Consider the following 21,313-nt stretch of genomic DNA (forward strand, 5'->3'; position numbering starts at 1 on the left):
TTGAAGATGTTCCTAAGGCAATCCACAAGTGCAAGTATATGTCCAGTTTGCTTGGTCACTTCTATGCAAAAGTGAACATGTTCAAGCCAAAGACTTTGGAAGATGCAATTTCTTTAGTGCATGATGTTGAAGATAAAATTCTAGACAAGAAAAGTGATCACAACAATTTCCAACTAACGATAACTTTGGTACAAAGCAATTCAATTCTAACTTTCGAAGATTCAATCAAAATCACTTTGTTCCTTCTTCTTTCTGTAAACCTTGGACTAGACCCTCTACTTTACTATCAAACACAAATTTAAATCCTAAGCCATCTCTCCAGCCAAATCCAAACATACCCAAATTTCCGGCCATTACCAATAATGTTTCCAAAGCAAAGCCTATAGTTTGCTACAAGTGTCTTATGCATGGTTTGCTAAGCCTATAGTTTGCTAAGAAGAAGGAACAACTTGGACACTTAGCAATGAATTGTCAATCCAAGAAGCTAACTATTCAAATCAATTACTTGGGAGCAACTGAAGATGAAGACCATGAAGATATGCCAGATTTACTGAAGATGATGATGATATCGACGATGCTTCAGATATTTTACCAGGTATGCCAAATCATTATTTATTATTAACAATGAAATGTCTTATGCATGGTCACGAAAAGATAGTTTTGCATGATGATGAAAACACACATGATTTTATTTCTGCAAAGTTTGTAAAATAATTGAATTTACCTACTGTTCCAACTCATTATTGCATAAAGGCTGGATTCTTAGACACTAGATACAATGGTACACAAGAAGTTCATGATTTAGAAATTAAAATTGGCGATTATGTTGAACACGGAAATTTCTTGGTTGTGCCTTTGCAAGCTAGTAATATTATTTTAGGAATGCCTTGGCATCACAAAGATAATCCTGACATAGATTATTCCACACATTCCATGAATTTTATTCTAACGAAAAACAAATCACATTACATGAAACGCACATCTTTGATCATTTTCCCTTGCTTAGTCACACACAGGCTAAATGTGCATTGAGAAAAGGTAGCAAATCATATTTAGTATGGGTGAATGAAATTGAAGCTAAGGAAAATCAGATGCATCCTAGGCATGCATAATTTCTTCCACAATTTAAAGATTGTTGTGCTACTGATTTACCACCTGGTTTACCACCTACACATCCTGAAGATCATAAAATAGATTTAATCCCTAGTTCTCAATTACCATGTAAAGCACCTTATAGACACAATCAAATGGAGTAGAAAGAAATCCAAGTACAAGTTGAAGAACTATTAAACACGAGGACTCATTAGGCCCAGTAGTTCTTCTTTTGGTGCACCTATCCTATTAGTCAAGAAGAAAAATAATACCTATAGGATGTGCATTGACTATTGTGCTCTAAATAAAATCACTATTAAGAATAGATATACAATCCCTAGGGTAGACGACCTCATGGATAAACTACAAGGAGCCACTATTTTTAGTAAGATAGATCTCAAATTTGAATATCATCAAGTACGATTGGATACACCTGACATTTTCAAGATTGCATTTAGAACTCAGTTTAGTCATTATGAATTGATTGTTATGCCTTTTGGTTTGACCAATGCACCAGCTACATTCAGTCGTATGATGAATTGAATATTTTTGAAGTATCAGAATTTTGTAATTGTTTTCTTTGATGATATATTGGTTTTCGATAAAAATGAGAATGAGAATTATGCAGATTTATATTTGGTTTTCAAATTGTTGAAAGAGAATCAATTGTATGCTAACCCTAATAAGAGTGAATTTTTCCAAACCCACATTGAATACTTAGGTCATATTGTTTCTTCTGACGATATTCAAGTTGATCCTAAAAAGATAGAAGCAATTTTGAATTGGCCAATCCCTAAAAATGTGCATGAGTTATGTTCTTTCTTAGGTCTTGCTAGCTTTTATAGAAAATTTGTGAGAAAATTTTCACTACTTGCATTACCTTTGACAAAATTGTTAAAGAAAGGTGTTGTATATCATTGGTCTGATAATCATCAAAAGTCTTTTGATTTATTGAAGCATGCTTTAACACATGCACCTGTTTTGCAAGTACTTGGCTTTAATCAACCATTCTTTTTAGTAGTCACTGATGCTAGCGGATCAGGAATAGGAGCTGTTCTTATGCAAGATTCACATCCCATAGCATATTCTAGTTGCAAACTTAAATCCTCTGAATAGAAGTATTCCAGTTATAATAAAGAATTGTTAGCTGTAGTTCAAGCCTTACGTCAATGGGAACGTTATCTAATGGGATCCGAATTCATGATCAAAATTGACTAACAAAGTATCAAACATCTTCTTAGTTAACCACAAATCTCTAACCATCATATCAAATGGGTTGCTTTCATTCAAAGTTTCCATTCACTTTTTCAATATTAACCCAGAAAAGAGAATGTTGTTGCCGATGCATTGAGTAGAAGACCAAGTATCCATAATATTTCTGTTCTATCTTTTGATTCCCTTATCCCTATGAAGGATACCTATGACCATGACCCTAGTTTTCAAGCTGATTGGAATAAATTAGTCGCTAATAACTGGATTCCAATTGATTCTTTGTCTTATTCTGATGGATTTATGTTTTATGAAAAAAGAGTGTGTGTTACTATTCCATTTAGATAATTTGTATTGCATGCAATTCATTGTCCCCCATATCAAGGCCATAGAGGTATTATTTCTACTTTAAGAATATTAGTTGAAGATTTTTACTGGCCACAAATGGAATATGATGTTTCTAATTTTATTTCTGAGTATTTAATTTATCAAAGAGTCAAGCGACACCATGGTAAGCAATATGGTTTATTAATGCCTTTATCAATTCCTGAACGACTATGGGAACATATTTCAATAGATTTTATAACAGGTTTGTCTAACACACAAGCTAATCATGATATGATTTGGACTATAGTAGATCAATATAGCAAACAAGCATATTTCCTTCCATGCAAGAAAATATTAATTGCATCTCAAGTTGCACAATTATTTTTGAACACTGTTTTCACTAACCATGGTTTACCAAAAGTTACTGTTTCTCATCTGATTCTAGAGTGTGCAATAATTTTTGGACTACTTTGTTTGCTAATTTAGGAACTAAGATTGATTTCTCATCTGCATTTCATCCAGAAACCAATGGGCAAACAGAAGCTACTAACAGTACAATTCTAGATCTTTTGCATGCGTATACAATTTCAAAACCACAAACATGGGATACACACTTGCATTTACTTTAATTTGCACACAATAATATATCACATATAGCTACACAAAAAATACATTTTGAAATCATTTATGGACATAGATTGCCTATACCTGTTACATCATTGTTGAACAAAGTTAAAGCTATTGATGATATTGTCAATATGTATGCTTTTATTTTTGATGGAGTTAAACATATGATTGCGAAAGCCCAACAATCATACATTAAATAAGCTAATAAGAAAATAAAAGCCATGAGTTTTAATGTTCAAGATTATGTTTTGTTACACATTGAAAAGAGAAGATTGCAAAGTGTTGAGAAATATCCTATTGCTAAATTAGCACCTAGATTTTATGGACCTTTCAAAATAATTCACAAGATCAATGACAATGCATTCAAATTAGAACTACCCCAACATTAGAAAATCCATAAAACTTTTCATATCAGTTTACTACGACTTTTTAGAGGCCAACTACCTCTCCACCTTGTCTATGAAAACCCTCCTTTGTTAGAAGAAGAAGCTGAACTACTTGAACTTGAAACTATTTTAGACACTAATTTTATGACCACTAAAGCTGGCCGTAGATATTCTAGATATTTGGTTAAGTTTAAAAATCATCATGTTGAAGAAGCCCAATGGATGCATGGCCGTGACCTAAGTGCTTACCCCTCACTACTCACTCCACATTGAGCTAATAGCAATTGAGGACAATTGCTATCCCACCTCGGGGGTATGATGCCAGGAGGCATATTCCACGGTGGATTCCGTGAAATTTTATGGTGGATTTTGTAAAACTATATATATTTGCCAGGGCTCATACACAAGGTGGATTCCTTGTGCGAGAAGTTGACGGGGACGCCTGTCCTTTTCAGGTGTCATGTTAATTTAATGTACACATGGGTGATTCCATGGTGGATGATTTCGCAAAATACATATTTAAATTAATGGACGTTTATGAGTTTAGAGTGCACTCGTATTTAATTAAGGTTAGGATAAAGTTTCAATCTATTTATTTTGTAGCTGAAGATTGCTAGGTATTCACTTTTGTGAGTTTTATCTTATTATTTTGTAACAATTGTCAATGCTTCAGTTGATGTGTAGAGCAGGCAGCGGTGGCGTTGGGAATCACCAGGCGATGGTGTGTGTTCAGATTACCTAGAAGAAATTATCATGGGCGCGCACCTTATCATTAAAGGTGTAGCACTAATATTTATTTAGGTGCATTTGACAAACATTATTATTTTGTATGCATATAGGCACTTGGTTTAAATATTTCATTATTGGACATTGTATTTGGGCGCAACCCGGGCCAACTTTTGGGATGCCCAACCGCTTTATTCTTTATTTGGACAAAAGCAAACACAAAAGCCAAAAGCATGCTAATTGTAAATTGGGTTATTTTTAAGCTTGGAGATTAATAAATTTATAAATACATGCCTTGTGAAGCGCTCACATAAGGTATGGGGAGACTAGATTGTACCCAATTTGACTTTTTGTCTCATGTCGTGCAAAACCTTCTTTTTACTTTATGAGTTTTAGTAGAGTTCTTTGTTCTTGGGAACCTCCGACGTTCACTACACGCGCATACATCATTCAATTTGCGCACCAATGAGAGAGAAGGTAAGATGAAGCTAGTGGGCTCACTATCTAGAACGAATTCCACCTGTCTAATTTGTTGTAAAGATATCACTTCTTTCCCATTAGTTAGTTCCACTAAAATTTTGGATGCAAGTGTAATTTCTATCCCTAGCTTATTTGCATATTTTGGTAAAATAAAGAATGAGTACTTCAATAGTCTATTAAAACCTTGAAGGATTTACCTTGATGATTCGCAAGTGTTTGAATCATCAAAAATTAGCGATTTGGTCCTCTCTTATTGAGAGCAGCATGGACCATCCCACCTTCCATTTCAGTTTCTATTATGGGTTCTTCTAGTTCTTATTCCATGTAAGTGGCCGCGACAACCTTTCCTTTTTCTTAACTAATGTCCCTCTATTTTGCCCATGGGACTACCCTTTGAGAAAGGCTTGATTCAACTTTTGACAATGCCTTTTGAAGTATCGAATACACTTCCAACGTTTATATATAAAATGGATATTATCTAGCAGCATATTATTAATAGAAGTTGCAAGTTTTTAAAAAATGCATGCCAATTCTATATGGCCATGGGGGAAGTGTGTCATAAGGATCGAACTCACTCACCCCAAGAACTCAATCCATGCATGATCCACTACGCCACGATCTCATTGGCAAAGTTGCAAGTTAGATGAACTATTTATGTGGAGACCTCTTACATGCATGTAACAAGCTCCACTTCTTAATTTATGTTTGTATTATTCCACTTCTATCTATGGCCTACTCCCTCCACCTTCCCCTCAAAAGAATGCCCTTTTAAATGGCTATTTGTGTGAGCTCTTAAGATTATGACTAACATGTTCATGCTACCTGAGTCAAGAGAATGCTCTTTTAAAAGGCTATTTGTGTGGGCAAGATTATGACTAACATGTTCATGCTGCCCAAGTCAAACTCTAAACCCTGTTTGTGTTGACAGGATTTGAACGTGTGGAAGCTTAACTACCATCAAAAGCAATTAGTCTTTGATGAATGAGGAATTTTAAACTTTCATTTGTATCTGTTGTTCTGCCTGTGTGAGAGCACGCAGTTCCTTGTGTGGAAGGGGCACCTAGTTTGTCCAGACTAGTGTGCACCTAGCCTAACCGATTTGGGCATATCACCTGTATGCTTTGGGTTGTGAGGCAATGTCCACTACAGGCCAGATCCACAACCATCCTCCCAACCATGGCTATCTCTAGGTACATGCAAATAAGCATCATTGGCAAAAAGATGAAATGGGATATGGCTGTCCCAATGAAAACCCTAGCATATGTACAAATATTTGTTGATAGCAAGATCAGCGTTATTCGCTAATAAAAGACAATGCCGTGATGGTAGTCGTGTAAGTTGGGATATCCGTCAAATTGAGGGCCGACTTTAATTGCAGGGGCAACAACAGATGGAGGGCAATAATAGCTGAAATAGAGAGGCGTGAAAATCAAGAGGTAGGGAAAGATCCATTATGTGGGGAGAGAGAGACAGACACACAGATTATATGTAGAGGGCGAGACAGTCAGGGACTCTTATACAAGCACCGGCCGACTTCTGTGCCTCAGTCGTTAGCATCAACATGGGTCTCCAGGTACTTTGTCGGTGTGTGTCTGTGTGTGTGGCCTCTGGGAGGGTTCATGTTTAGCCTCCCCTTTTGCAGCGTATTTCTGTCTCTGTGATGGTAGCTCGATGCAGGAGCTGAGTCTTTGTGACAGGATCAACTCTCTCATCGGTACAATTGAGTCATGTGGTGATCCGTTGATAACTTCATGCAGGAATTGAGTCCTTTTTCTGTCCTTCTGGTGATAGTCGATGCAGTATTTGAGGCTTTCTCAGACAAATCCCCAGCTGTAATTCCCACATTGTGAATTACAAGATCATGTGCTTCTGCGAGGAAGGGCCGGCCCCCCCCTGCCCCCAACTGCACCTAGCTGGGTATGCGGTGCCTCCCGTGCAGAAGTTCATAAAAAACATGGGAAAAGAGCCCCCTCTCCCACGCAGGACAACGTCAGAAACTCCGCAGCCCCTCACCCCCAACCACACCTAGTTATGCATGCGGTGCCTCCCGAGCAGAAGCTTTATGATGTAGTACATCCTAGGGAAAAATGAGGGTAAAGTGCCCCTTTTGCCACACGGGGAAATGTAAAAAGCTTCTTGCAATTTGTATAATGTCCATCCAGGATGCAGAAGCTTGTTGCTGTGCTTTGCTTTTTGCCAGCTCTGTTATTCAGTGGTGTGCTGGTTCTGTTTCTTCGGATTAGATTCCCTCTGTTTGTGCCAATTTCTGATGCAATGCTGGCCTCCCACTCAACATGTGCAGTACCTTTCTAAGACTCCCTCTGTTTCCAAGTAGGGTTAGGGATTTGTCATCACCATCCCGATTTGTCGTACAGGTTTTTCTGCAATGGATCCGCCACTTGGAGAATCCTTCTCCAGTTTGGCACAGGCCATGACACGGGATGAGCAGGATTGCATGATCTTTCCAAGCTTTTGACACTCAGATCTGACGTGCTTTTTACTCCTTCGAGTTATTGTAGGCTTGCATTAGCTCCCCTGTTTAATTTTTTAGTCTTTCAAGACCCATGCAACGAATCATTGTTGCAGGCAAGTACACACTGAGAAATGCATTACACCAAAGCATTTCTTGTCACTGGCGTGCCGACTTGTTTTGTTACTGCATGCATCTAGATTGCGTCAAGAAGCTGTTTGTGCTCTGTTGTAGGGACAAGGAGGCCTGTTATACCTACCATCGCATCCAATGTTGGTTATGTTTCTTGTATTTCAGGAGGATTTTGAGAAAGCTGCCAAAGATGCTCTGGGTTTACCAGAGTCTACTACTAATGAAGACAAGCTGATTCTCTATGGATTGTTCAAGCAAGCCACGGTTGGTGATTGTAACACAAGTATGGCAGCTTGCACCTTACACTGCTTAGGATGATTAAAACCTTGTCAATGCCATGTATCTATTGAGCAGAATGTGAGCAGTTACAGCAGTGAGTGATTTGTTTCCCATCTGCCATTTTGTTTAATGTTCTCTCATTTTGCAGGCCGCCCCGGAATTTTTGATCCCAAAGGCAAAGCCAAATGGGATGCTTGGGATAAGTTCAAAGGTATAGGTTTACCGATTTATTAGCCATGTTAGCTGAATGGATGTGATCCCGCCTGACATGATTGTGCATGTTTTCAGGTAAAACCAAGGAAACAGCAATGGAAGAGTACATTCTGAAAGTAACACAGCTCCAAGAAGCATGATTTGCTTACTCAGTTCTTTAGTAGCAGACTTTGCTGTAAAGACCCTAGTTTACCATTTCAGAACTGGTTTGATGCAAGTCAATTCATCATATCTCTGGAGTTGCATCTAAGCAGGCATAGTTCTTTTAGTCTGCATTGATTAAAGTGCGCATGTCAATTCCGGTTCTGTACAGAACCAGGATTTGTGGCAAGCCTTTTTTGGTTTGGATTTTATTTCAAAGAGCCAAGTCTATGCTGGACTATCCTGTTTGTTGTTCTACAGATCAAGTGCATTGATAAGATGCTGTGTTGTCAATGTCTAAATGTCAATGGCCTTTCTTTGTGGGTGGAGTTTTAAGTTCATAGTTTGAACTTTTGTTCAGTTTTGCCAGTTTAAGCGGGACCAGAGAAGGTTAAGTGCACTGAAAGAACTCAAAAACAGGGCAACTAAAATGTTTAGCCACAATGTGTAAAATTATTTGATGGACTGATTTGCATGTTTATCATCACTGCATTGGGTAGCCTGGTGTACTAACTACTGCTAATTTTCTGATTGATTTACATCAGTTAAGATTGTGGTGTAGGTATATGCGAGTGAAAATGGCTGTATGCAAGAAAGGTGGCTCATTGATGCAAAGGCATTCGAAACTTTGATCTAATGAGTATTGTGAGATGTTTCTTAGCTTTGTTGTCATTTTCAGTTGCTGTGGTTACAAATCTGGCAGATAATTATGGTGTGCTGGAAGGTGAATGGGCACTCTAATCTGAATGGTTGTGTTCTTAGCTATTCTACAATAGCTGCAAAGGTGACCTTTGACATATAGAGGTGACCTAGTGTACCATTGTTCATGCCGTCCAGATATGCAAAGCTTTAATGCATTTAGTCTGGTCGTGATTGGATCTTGAGCCTACAGATTGCTTTTTTTGATTGTGCCTCATGCATTTCATGTGCACCAAGATGTCTCTCTTGGGCCTTGAGATTGCTTCATATGTTTTCCTTGAAGCCTAGGAAGTGCTTCATTTTATCTTGGATAGCAGATTGCTTGGGAGTGTTTTCATGGGTGGGAGGGTTTATGGCGTGCCACATGGCATGCAGCCAGCCTCTCAAGCCTTTCTCCTTGTGCAACTTGGATTCCCCCCGCCCCTCCCGAGCCCCAACCAATTCAGTTGTGATGGTTGGGAGTAGATCATTGATTTGGCCAGTCCAATCTTATTTGACATGGCTATTACCATGGTTTATGTAATTACTAATATGAGAGAGAGAGAGAGAGAGAGAGAGAGAGAGAGAGAGAGAGAGAGAGAGAGGGGCACACCATGTGATACATATGTAAGGTATCAAGGACGTGAATAGATTTGTAAGGCTTTATGATATTCCCTACGTCTTGCATTCTCAGAGGCACAAATATGTGGGGTATTATGATATTCCAGCCATTGTTTTACATTAATGAAAGTGTCACACTAGATAGGTCATAAACTTAATCATAAGACGCACATAATTTTTCTCAGTATGAAAATCACATTGCTCTTAATGCTATCATGTTAGATGCGAACATGCAACTCATTTCTTTAATATTTTTTATATGATTGTGTGATTCAATGCTAATGTTGTAAGGTATTTCTGTAGTACCCTTTATAAATTGCAGCTCGTCACATGCAAATGTGCAGCAAAGATAAAGTGTATATTTTGACATTTTCACGTGAAAGTGCTTATACACTAATTTGTAAATAATAGCATGTGGAGAAACAAAGAAGAAAAAGGGAGGCACATCTTATAAAGTACATGTGAGTCTTTACTAAAGTCTTATTATTGACAAGGAGAAACAAAGAAGGAAAAAAAAGGGAAGAACATCTTGTAAAGTGCATGTGCCTTATTTACTAAAGTCTAATAATTGCCAATGCCATGCGTATCATGCTCCTTGAAGTATAGCTCATCCTTCACATTCTAGCTCTGCATATATTTTATGGTGTTCATTATAGAATCGATCTTTGGTCAATTTATGGAGATTGTAAGTAATGTGAACATTTCTAGTGCATTAGCTCACCCCTAGCTACCATCTAGCAAAACTATGTGGACTCTTGATGCAAAACTACAAGGTAGTCTGTGCACTTGTGTTAAAGCTAGTGAGAGTCCAAAAATCCTTGCTTTGTGTGATTTTTTTTTCTTTTAACTTCAGTTTACACTTCAAATTTGTATTTGAATATTTATGATAGGTCAAAAGGGCATTAAGATTGTAGTCATCACACACACACACACACACACACACACACACACACACACACACACACACACACACACACGCAAATGTCACCATTTCATAGTTTCTAGAGACTTTGTAGTTGAGAGTTTTGATTGATGTTGTTTAAATTGGTACTTTCTTCAGCGTGGTGGTGATTGATTAATGATGTCTAGGGCTTTGTAAATTGATTTTCAAGCTCACACACACACACACACACACACACACACACACACACACACTCTCTCTCTCTCTCTCTCTCTCTCTCTCTCTCTCTCTCTCTCTCTCTCTCTCTCACACACACACACACACACACACACACTCTCTCTCTCTCTCTCTCTCTCTCTCTCTCTCTCTCACACACACACACACACACACACACACACACACACACACACACTCTCTCTCTCTCTCTCTCTCTCTCTCTCTCTCACACACACACACACACACACACACACACACACACACACACACACACACACACAATATATGATGTGTGCTAAAACACCCATTGCATCAAAATATGTTTAAATGCAAAGTAAGTTTGTAGGGTCATTCTCATCTCTAGAATGTCATCTTGCAAATGTACTTAAAATATTAATACCTATGTGAGGCATTAGGAGAATCTAGGTGTGGAGCCACACGAAATGAGCTTACGAATCCCCAATGTGAAGCACAGTGAGGACACCATTGCAAAGTGTTGGGAGAATCTAGGTGTGGAGTGATTAGTACATATTTATACATTAGTTAATGCAAATACTGAGTACAATTTGCTATTGCTCAAGTAAATTCTTTGAAGGGTTGATGGGTTGGTGCATAATTAGCTATTTATGCTTGCTTGTTGAGCTCTTGAAAGTGGCTAGATGCCCATGTGATTGGTTGGTTCATTCATGCACAAGTAGGCTTTAATAGGTATGGCATTTAGAGAAATCAAGTAAATTGTCAGTGGTAGAGTAAAACACCTCAATGAATTAGGATAATGATTTTTGTTCTCTTTTGCTAATGGGTCTTTGCAACATTGAGCTAATGATTCATGTTGTCTCTTGCTACTTGTTCTCTTTTGCTAGTGGGTCTTTGCAACATTGAGCTAATGATTCATGTTGTCTCTTGCTAGTGTGGGTTTATGTGTTGTAGAAGCAAAAGTCCCATATGGAAGGGATCCTAGATGAAATTTACCACCAAGGCTAGCGTTGACCTTGAAGTTCAACATTGAAGATGCATTCTGGGTCTATGTATCGTAGAAGAAACGTCTCATATGGATCCTAGATGAAATTTACCATCAAGGCTAGTGTTGACCTTGAAGTTCAACATTGAAGATGCATTGTGTGATAGCTAGCAAGTTAACTGCTAAGGCTTCTACATAACTCTTGAATGTTTGCACAAAACCTTGTTGGTATTTAATATTGTTTTTGTATTATGAATGCATACTTTCTAAATGTAAGTAGGTCTTCCTCATTAAGATAGCACTCCATGATACTACAAATGACTCATAAATGCCAAAATTTTAGCCATATTGAACAAATATTCTCTTTTTTAGGGATACTCTTGATAACATGAATGGAAGCTTCCATTGTAGGTATAAGTGGACTTGTTTCCTAAAACACATAAGTTTAGTGGCTTTGAGATGCTTAAAACCTTGCTATTATTTATTATCTCCTTATGGATTTAAGCCTTGGCTTAATTCCAAATATGTCTACATTTCAAGAATAAGTTAAAAATGGTCATTGTAATATGTTTAGCTTTATCCCTAGTAGCTAATATTCCCATTAGGATTATTCAAAATCTTGATTGTTAATTTAAGTCACTATCCTTTTGTTAATTTAAGTCACTATCCTTGCATCTTGAACCTTTAATCAATTGGTTGAATTAATTTGTGTATCCTTTATGAAAATAAAATTATACAAAATGCTTTATATCTTGAACCTTTCATCAATTGGTCGATCAATTTGTGCGCCCTTTATGAAAATAAAAATTTACCTAATATTTTATAGTTGAATTTAAACTTTTTGATAATGATAATGTAATGGCAAACTATTCAAAAGAAGAAAAGAGGGATAGTTGTGTAAAAAACATGCATGCCCAAATAGCTATGGTAGACAAGCTCTTCAAAATGACATTAGAGTCGAACAATAATATGCATGAGATAGGAGCTTACTCAAGAAAATGAAATCATCAAGTGTTACAACATATGGTTGAAGGTGGTGCCATCACATGCTAATGCAAGTGTGGTAGATTGTAAAAGAGGAATGGATGCTTTTAGAGCCATACAAGTGGATAACGGCACATCATAGAGGGCTCACCACATGTAAATGGATATGTTAACCCAATATCAAGGAATTGGTACCTTCGATGCATTAGCTTAAAGGCTATGATGTAAGTCATGTGTATAGTTTCAACAATGCTTCTATTGACTAATCTTAACATATCAATACTTGTAAGTTGGCTAACTGTGAGTTGATATTGTATCCAAAGATCAATGGAGCTTATCTTACACGTTTTTAAAGGAATATATCCAATTAAATAGTCCATCTTTCAAATGTGACCAATTCTTTGATAAGTAGCTTAGCTTTGATTGCAAATGATGCATAAAGAGGGTGTTAAACATTGGGGTTTTCTTTGGTTATATATTGGTTCTGTAAATGTTTCTTGAAATCTTGCATTATGAAATCCACATCTGATGCTACAATTGAAAATTCATCACTCGTGTATGTGGAGATGAGGATAGTTGTTATCGTTGATAGCAATGTTTGTAAAAGAAAATTATTTCAAAGCTAAATATAAATTTGTATGTGTAATGTGAATTGTGATTTCATTGGTTTTTATTCCAATTGCACTGTTTTGATAATATAATAAGTGAGCATGACATCTTGCTTTTGAAAATATGTCAAGGACCATTGTGGATGCAAGAAAACCAAGAATAAACTTTACTATCATATATCTTATAAATAGTAAGGTTCAACTTGCTAAAAATGAATAGTGAAATGGAGTTAATGTTCAACTTCAATACATTCATGCATAAGTATATTATTTTGTATGGAATTTTCAATAGTGCTGATTGTTTTGACTTTATTAGTATCGCATTCTCTCATTAATGAGAAATCTTGTGGTGAAGTGGGGAAGGAGGAATGGGGTGCTTGCCAAGTCAAGTGGACACCTTCGCTATATTTGTGTAGATAATTTAAAATAAAATTTAAATATTTTCAATATCCTCTCAAAAGCATGTATTTTATTGTGAGAGAATATTAAGTGGTGGTTTTGTTATTTACATATTGCAAAATTTAAGTTTAGGGTTTGTGATGTAGTTGACAAGAAAATAGTATATATATATATATATATATAGAGAGAGAGAGAGAGAGAGAGAGAGAGAGAGAGAGAGAGAGAGAGAGAGAGAGAGAGAGAGAGAGAGAGAGAGAGAGAGAGAGAGAGAGAGAGAGAGAGAGAGAGGATTAATCACCATCACTTTATAGGTGTCGTAATAAACTGCTCTCGTCCATATCCTAGCACAAAGCGCTAGGATAATTGACACCCGGGCTTGTGTGGGTATAGCATGGAACACTAGTATTTATAGTTGGGTAAAAAGCACTATTTTTGTTGATTCGTAACCCCCCCTCTCTCTCTCTTGCTCCACATGGCATGTGCATTCATGGATACAATGTGTTATGGGACCTCTCTCTCTCTCTCTCTCTCTCTCTCTCTCTCTCTCTCTCTCTCTCTCTCTCTCTCTCTCTCTCTCTCTCTCTCTCGGTTTGCTGGTCCATTTGGATTTGAGTGCCCCTATTTTCTCTCTTTCATCCCACCTCTCTACAGCATCATCATTGCACATTATTTTCCTTCTCTTTCCTTTGCCCTCTAAATTACATACTGGCATGACCTTTGCTCTCACATTTGCCAAAGGCATCACTAATGATGGCTCATCTATTGGCAAAGGGTCCATGCAATGCATCGATGATTGGGCTTCACTAGTGGTAAGAACAAGAAGAAGAAGAAGTTTGTGCAAATCAACCACCGCTAGTCCTCTCTCTCTCTCTCTCCACATGATTCTCCAATGATGGCGATCAAAAAATGGCTAGGTTTATTCTATGGTGCCAAACACCTCTCCTTATATGCAACCCTGCAACTACTTGGTTGTAATGCCATCCACCTTGTAGTCCTTCATGCCAACCTCAATTGCAATTTGCTTCACCTTTAGCCATGGTAGAAAGAGCATGTGCACCTATGTGCCCTTCATCGGCCATCAGTCTACCGATTATTACTGCTCTTGGTCCCTTTCTCTTCATAGACGCATGTGGCATCCTAGTGGAGATGCTGAAGTCAAGCGATATACAACAAGAGAGACAAGGTGCCTATTCCCAATTCATGTGTCAAGATGATGCATGATATTATTGACTTCATTATTGAGCAAGCATAAAAGGCTTCTTTCCACTTTTCCCTTTTCAACATAGTGATGTCTTTGTAGTGATATATGTATGTAAATGCATTAAACAACACAGAGAGAGAGAGAGAGAGAGAGAGAGAGAGAGAGAGAGAGAGAGAGAGAGAGAGAGAGAGAGAGAGAGAGAGAGAGAGAGAGAGAGAGAGAGAGAGAGAGAGAGAGAGAGAGAGAGAGAGAGAGAGAGAGAGAGAGAGGATTCATGCCCAAACGAAAAGTTATTTTTCATGGTTGAATATCAAACTACATTGTTGCATAAGTGTTTGTGTATATCTTCTCTCCCTCTTAACATAAATCATACTATGTTGGTGCGGGTACATCTCCTCATTGCTCCTATTGGTTCATAGGCCAAGTGAATGGACCTTATGCCAACGTCCTTTCTTCAGATCTTCAAAGTGTTCCTCTTCTATGCTAGCTTGATCCACCTTTTGTGGTAAGCTAGACATTTTTTTGGTTGGAGATAATTTCCTTCATCAAAGGTAATTGATGGCCCAATAATATAACCAATGGCCCAATGTTTTGCATCATCATGCAACAATATTTGCAAGTACCAATATTAGTAGTTTTCACGGTGTGAACCAATTCAAACTCAATAATATAGTCAAGCTATTACACAAACATGATTTTGAATGTATGTATTAGAAATGTTTTTGATTGACACAACCCTAATTTTGAATGTGTGCATTAAATGTGCAAGACATATTTCATCTAATGTAAATAGTTGTTGCTGACACCCCCCCCCCCCCCCCCCCCCCCCCCCCCCCCCAATAGGTAGGGTGTGGTTTGTTCCATGGAAGCGCTCTTTCTCCTACATCTAGTCCACAATTCTTAAGAAGCGTATAAAATCCATCGATGGGTTCAATGGATTAATGGCGAACTATGAATCTCTTAATGTATGCAACTATTTGATCATTTCAATATTATAAGCTCTTATACTCAAGGAACTATGAGTCTCTTAATGTATGTGACTATTTGATCATTTCAATATTATAAGCTCTTATACTCAAGTTTTTTTGTCACATCCATCATATTTATGAAATGCATACAAAGTTGATATATATATTTGATACGATATACTATATTTTATTCATAGCTATAAATATAGATTTCATGTATGGTTTGTAATGACAATGGAACGATACTATTTACATCATATGAGGGATCTACACACCCAAGTCTTTTAAACTCTCTGTAAACTCCTTATAAATAGCACAATGAGAGAGAGAGAGAGAGAGAGAGAGAGAGAGAGAGAGAGAGAGAGAGAGAGAGAGAGAGAGAGAGAGAGAGAGAGAGAGAGAGAGAGAGAGAGAGAGAGAGAGAGAGAGAGAGAGAGAGAGAGAGATAATCACCATCACTTTATAGGTGCCGTAATGACCTACTCTCGTCCATATCCTAGCACAAAGCGCTAGGATAATTGACACTCGGGCTTGTTGTAACAAGCGGGATACACATCGACTAGGGTTTAGACATCCTGTCACACTGATCGGGGTATTTAAGGTGTAAGAGCCCCAGATTAGGGCAACCAGTTATTATCAAGATTATACTCTTCACCTTCATCTCGAGCTTCCATGGCTTCCTCCTTCCTTCTCTCCTCTTTTCTCTCTTCCTCTCTTCCTCTCTCTTCTTCTAGTCTTCTTCCTTCTTCTTCTTGCTCTTTTTCTCTCTCCTAAGCTCTTCTTCCGTCTCCTTTCAGCCTCATTCATTACAAGTGGTATCAGAGCTTCAGGCTTTGGTCCTTTTCTCCTTTCCCCTTTCTTCATTTTCAAATCCCAAAAACCCTAGTTACTCAGCTTACAGGTACAGGTATAGCAAGAAGGACTGCAATTAACTTCAGCTTTTTGGAGCAAGTAGGAGCTATGACTGGAGACTCAGACATATCTGGAGGTCAAATGGTTAAAATAGAAGGTCGTCACTTCTTTTCATGCAAATTTTAAGGGTTCCAGGCCAAGTTTAGGGTCCCAGGAGTTGGAAGAGGGCAAAACCTTAGTTACTTTTTGCTCTAGTCCCTTTCTCTCTCCTCCCAGGCAAGCTACCATAGCCATACAATAGAGAGAACTCCTCTTTTTCCCGGAGCAGCCATGGGAGGGAAAAATTGAAGCCCTAGGAACCCTCCCCACTTGCCCCTGACCATAGGCCATACCCTTGAGAAGGGTCACAGGTCAGGAGAGACCCCAAGGAACAAACCACAATTTGTGGCGTATTTTGCACTGCTATTCCCTGCTCCTCCCACCTCCCACCTCCCCCCTTTGCCCCAGCCTTCCTTCCCTGCTGCCCTTTGCCATTCCAGGCCCCTGAATTAGCACACTAACCTCCTCCTCCTTGATACTCTTGCTCTTGGGATTCAGCCCAAAAGGTGGATAGCAGTTGAACTGTTTGGAACAATTTGGGGCAGCCATGGATTCTTCAAGATGAACCATCTCTGACCCTGAGAGCTCATACCCCACAAGCTCTTCATCTTGTGAATGATTTCTCTTGCCGGGATGAAGATATTGAGTTCAATATGCATGAGAGCTTTGTGGGCAGCCATGAAAGCTTCACTTGAAGCTTCCCTTTATTGAAGCTCAAGCTTGGGGATAAGCACAGGAGCCTTCTTCATCACCAGAAGCACTCGAATGCTGAAGTATTCTTCCACGGATGCCCAATCAATAACCGGACTTGATCAATGGAGCAATCGGGCACCATGGTGACTTATGATTCAATGGTCTTTCCAAGCATTAAAGAGGTATTCTAATCTGATCTTAATCTCTCAATTTAGCCACTTACTGAGCTTAATCCATTGTTGGAGAGATTCGAGATTGCATAGGTTTAATAGTTCAATCCTCTTCGTGTGCATACATCATATCTCTTCTTGAAATTTATTCTAATGGCTGACATTAACCCCCATTTTGTCTTGTGATCTTGGATGAGCCTAAAAATGTTGGAGAGATTCGAGATTGCATAGGTTTAATAGTTCAATCCTCTTCGTGTGCATACATCATATCTCTTCTTGAAATTTATTCTAATGGCTGACATTAACCCCCATTTTGTCTTGTGATCTTGGATGAGCCTAAAATGAATAATATCCATTGTAAATTGGGTAAGGAGCAGCCCAGTGAGTCACTGGACTACCAAGGTAACCCCTACCCCAACCTTTGTCGTTCCTTGCATATCATGAAAAGGACAAATGTCATCTTTCCAATCCATTTCATGCCGATTGCCCAATAAAAATGTTGGCCATGTATACTCCGGCTGAGGAAAAAGGCCGATGCCAGGAGAGGCGGTAAGACAAAATAGAGATGACCCTCCCTTACCACTTAAGACCCTGAAGGGGTGCACAACCTGGCCCGGGAACTTTGCCCACCTCCCGGTGATCCGAAGCCCGATACTTGTATGCAGGTGCATGTACTTCCATCAGCTCCACTCCCTTGTCCCAATGATCCCTCTTGGATACCCCACAATGCTAATGGCACCCATGTATGACACTTGAAGTACATGCAGACAAAGGAGATGTACGGCAGTGAATATACTTATGCATTAATGGCAAAGTTGATGGGTATGCAATGATGCTTGGGATTATGCTTAGTATGCTCAGGATGCTATTGATGTGGCTAATTAGGCCCCTTGAACTATGCTCTATCCATGTAAGACCTTGGTACTAAGGGACATGCAATGTTTTTGGTCATAGTCCTACAGGACTGTCACAAATATCCCATTTCAAAAAATTTAGTTCTAAATCTGGGAGTGAACCCTACAGCTCACCTCAAAGAGGGCTTTGTCCCCTCTAGTTTGAATCAAAAACCTCCCAAATTAGAGCTACGGTTTGAAAGTTATGCCCATTTTTGTGCAGTAGGGTCACTGTGGACAGGGTGCAGACTTGCTCCAGGATAGGCACAGCAAACCCATTACAGAAAATTCTGATCATTTTTTGTTAAAAGGTTAATAGCTCATCTTGAAGAGGACGTTGTCCCCTCCAACTTGAGCCCAAAACCTCATCAATTGGAGTTTCCTATAAAGAGTTATGCCCCTTTTACTGACAGCAGGTCGTCCTGTGGACTACATCCAGATGGCTGGCCAGAAAGGCAAAAGCAAGGCCCAAGAGGAACTCTAGAGGGAGATTAGAGACTCCCAGACCTCCATAAATGAGGAACCAAGCTCGGCACAAGATTACCATGGTGACATATAGGAGGAAATGCTTGAAACAGACTCGTATACCCTTCTCAATCACACCCTCTGCCAACATGAGCTCCGTCATACGGAACGATACAATGATATGGTCATCAACCACCGCTAAATGATGTCCAAGTTTGATGAAGCAATCAATAGCATGGCTATCTCAAACTCGAAGACTCAACAGGCCTTGGAGCAGCTCACTGCTCTTGTTGCTCAATTAGCGACCGCTTCATCCCAAGAGAAGACCAATGACTTTAGGCATGAGTCTAGACGTCCTCCACATTAGGAACCGTTGCATGGTCCACAGGGTATACTTGCAGCTAAGGGAATTTTCCCTTCTACCTATGAGATCGGGGAACCCTCTCATACGCATGATGAGCCCCTATTGAATTCCCCCATCCACCATGTAGGTAACATTCATCTGAGGCCTTTTCCCACCTCGGGTCGGATTTTCCCCGCTCTACCTAGGAGCCCCCATGCACCCCATATGAATCAACCCCATCAAGGACAATATGGTACAAATGGCCAGCCTGGCAATCATGGACAATATGGTTATAATGGACAACATGGGCTTAATGCACCACAAGATATTTATAGATAGCAAGGCATGTATGGCCACCACGGGTTGCATGGACAACAAGGATTTCATGGGCAGCATGGCCACTATGATCTGCGTGACAAGGTCATCCTAACAAAGTACAATGGACAATCCCCCTCACCATCTGACTTGGAGGAATGGACATCCAAGTTGGAGTCCTACTTCAATATCTACCCTCGCACTGACGATCAAAAAATTCTTTTTTCTTCTCTCCACTTGGAAGGGTTTTCCCACACATGGTGGCACTATATCAATCGAGAGAATCAATAGTTCATTAATTGGGAAGATTTTAAAATGCATATGGTCCAAGTCTTTGTGTCCCCTATGGAAAAATAACGGTTGGCAAGTCGAAGGTACGGTCTTGACCAACGTAACCTCCCTGTACGTGAATACACAAATCAGTTCATGAATTTGACCATGTATGTGGAGAGCATTAGCGATGATGCTAAATTGCACAAGTACATCTATGGGTTGGAACCAAGCCTATCGACCGATGTCATGGCCCAAAAACCTGCCACACTATTTGATGGAATCAAATTGGTTGAGAGACATGCAAGAAAGTATCATAAGAATGAGCATTTTCAGCAAGGTGTTGGACAACCCCACATTCCTTCACAATCAGCCCCATATAGAGGTGGTTTTCAAGGCACTTCTATGCCTAACAACAACCCCAAAGTACCCACTTACCCCCCCTTCCATGCTAAAAGAAAAATGGGCACTTTTGGGCCAGCATCGGGCTCTAATGCTGAAACTAGGTATGTTGAAAATAAACAGTCCACTGCATCACCGTACCAAGGATCCAGTAACCAACAGTTCATTCCCCTAGATGTTGTGAAGGAACGAAAGGAAAAGAGCCTATGCTTTAAGTGTGGAGATAAGTACACTGCTGATCATGCCTCCAAATGTCCGTACAAGACAGCTAAGGTCAAAGTTCATAGCATGTATGTCATGGAAGATTGGCACACTACTAGGATGACCTACCCATTGACCAGGTTGAGCCTACAGAGGATGTTGATCATGAGCAGTTCTATGACCCCGAGGATGGGTTTCCCTTTGACCCGGGCGATGCTCCATCGCAGATACTTGATTTGACATCCCACCCACCTCCCACTTCCCTTTGCTTGATCTCCTTGGATGCTTGGACGGGTTCTCGTAGCCCCAGTACCCTTCCCATTCAAGGCAGTATCAATGGAAAGTATGTGTTTATCCTTGTGGATAGTGGAAGCAGTCACAATTTTGTCAATAAATCAGCCATTGATTGGTTGAAATGTACCCCTATGCCATTACATCACCCCTTGAAGGTCCAAGTGGCAAATGGAGAAGAAGAAATCAAAAAGCATGTATGTCTTGCAGTTCCCTTATACTTGGTTGAAAATTATGTGGCACTGGTTGATCTGATCGCCCTAGATATGGGCCCCATTGACATTGTCTTGGGTTGTGATTGGCTGAAATGATTGGGGAAGATTGCAATGGACTTGTCTTAGCTTTACATGGAGTTTATGATGCATGGACAACTTATCCACCTAGAGGGAGTTCAAGATCATGCTGATTTTTAGCTCATTACAGCAAAGCAACTCAAATGGGAGTTTAAGAAATGCTCACAAAATTTTGTTTTGCAATTAAATTAGGAAAATTTTGATTAGCCCTTTGCAGTATCTCATGATTCAGCCTTGCAGGCCTTACTTGAGGAATACAATGACCTATTTCAAATGCCTACATTCCTCCCTCCAAGAGACAAGTGGACCACTCACTTGACCTAGAGCCCCATTCCAATCCAGTGAATAAACCCCCCTATAGACTCTCCAAGTGTGACTGTGAAGAGGTTGCAAAGCAAATCAAGGAG

The 21,313-nt window shown here is 39.3% G+C and overlaps 1 protein-coding gene across 2 annotated transcripts; it reads left to right on the forward strand.

Moving 5' to 3' along the window:
- The first annotated feature begins 6,199 nt into the window (after positions 1 to 6,199).
- Positions 6,200 to 8,362, forward strand: LOC148029202 (acyl-CoA-binding domain-containing protein 3-like). 2 transcript variants are annotated; one of them, XM_087687961.1, is made up of 4 exons: positions 6,200 to 6,420; positions 7,615 to 7,732; positions 7,877 to 7,939; positions 8,017 to 8,362. In XM_087687961.1, exons 1-4 carry the CDS (start codon positions 6,409 to 6,411, stop codon positions 8,079 to 8,081), a joined length of 258 nt encoding a protein of 85 aa, XP_087544087.1. In that variant the 5' UTR covers positions 6,200 to 6,408; the 3' UTR covers positions 8,082 to 8,362. The 2 variants fall into 2 exon arrangements, with proteins under 2 accessions (XP_087544087.1, XP_087544086.1); XM_087687960.1 differs by lacking the exon at positions 6,200 to 6,420 and having other exon boundaries at positions 7,582 to 7,732.
- The last annotated feature ends 12,951 nt before the right edge of the window (positions 8,363 to 21,313 follow it).

Source organism: Lygodium microphyllum, chromosome 11 (assembly GCF_053477565.2).
Source record: "Lygodium microphyllum isolate KBCC chromosome 11, Lygodium_microphyllum_v1.1.10, whole genome shotgun sequence".
In the NCBI taxonomy this organism is placed as follows: Eukaryota; Viridiplantae; Streptophyta; class Polypodiopsida; order Schizaeales; family Lygodiaceae; genus Lygodium; species Lygodium microphyllum.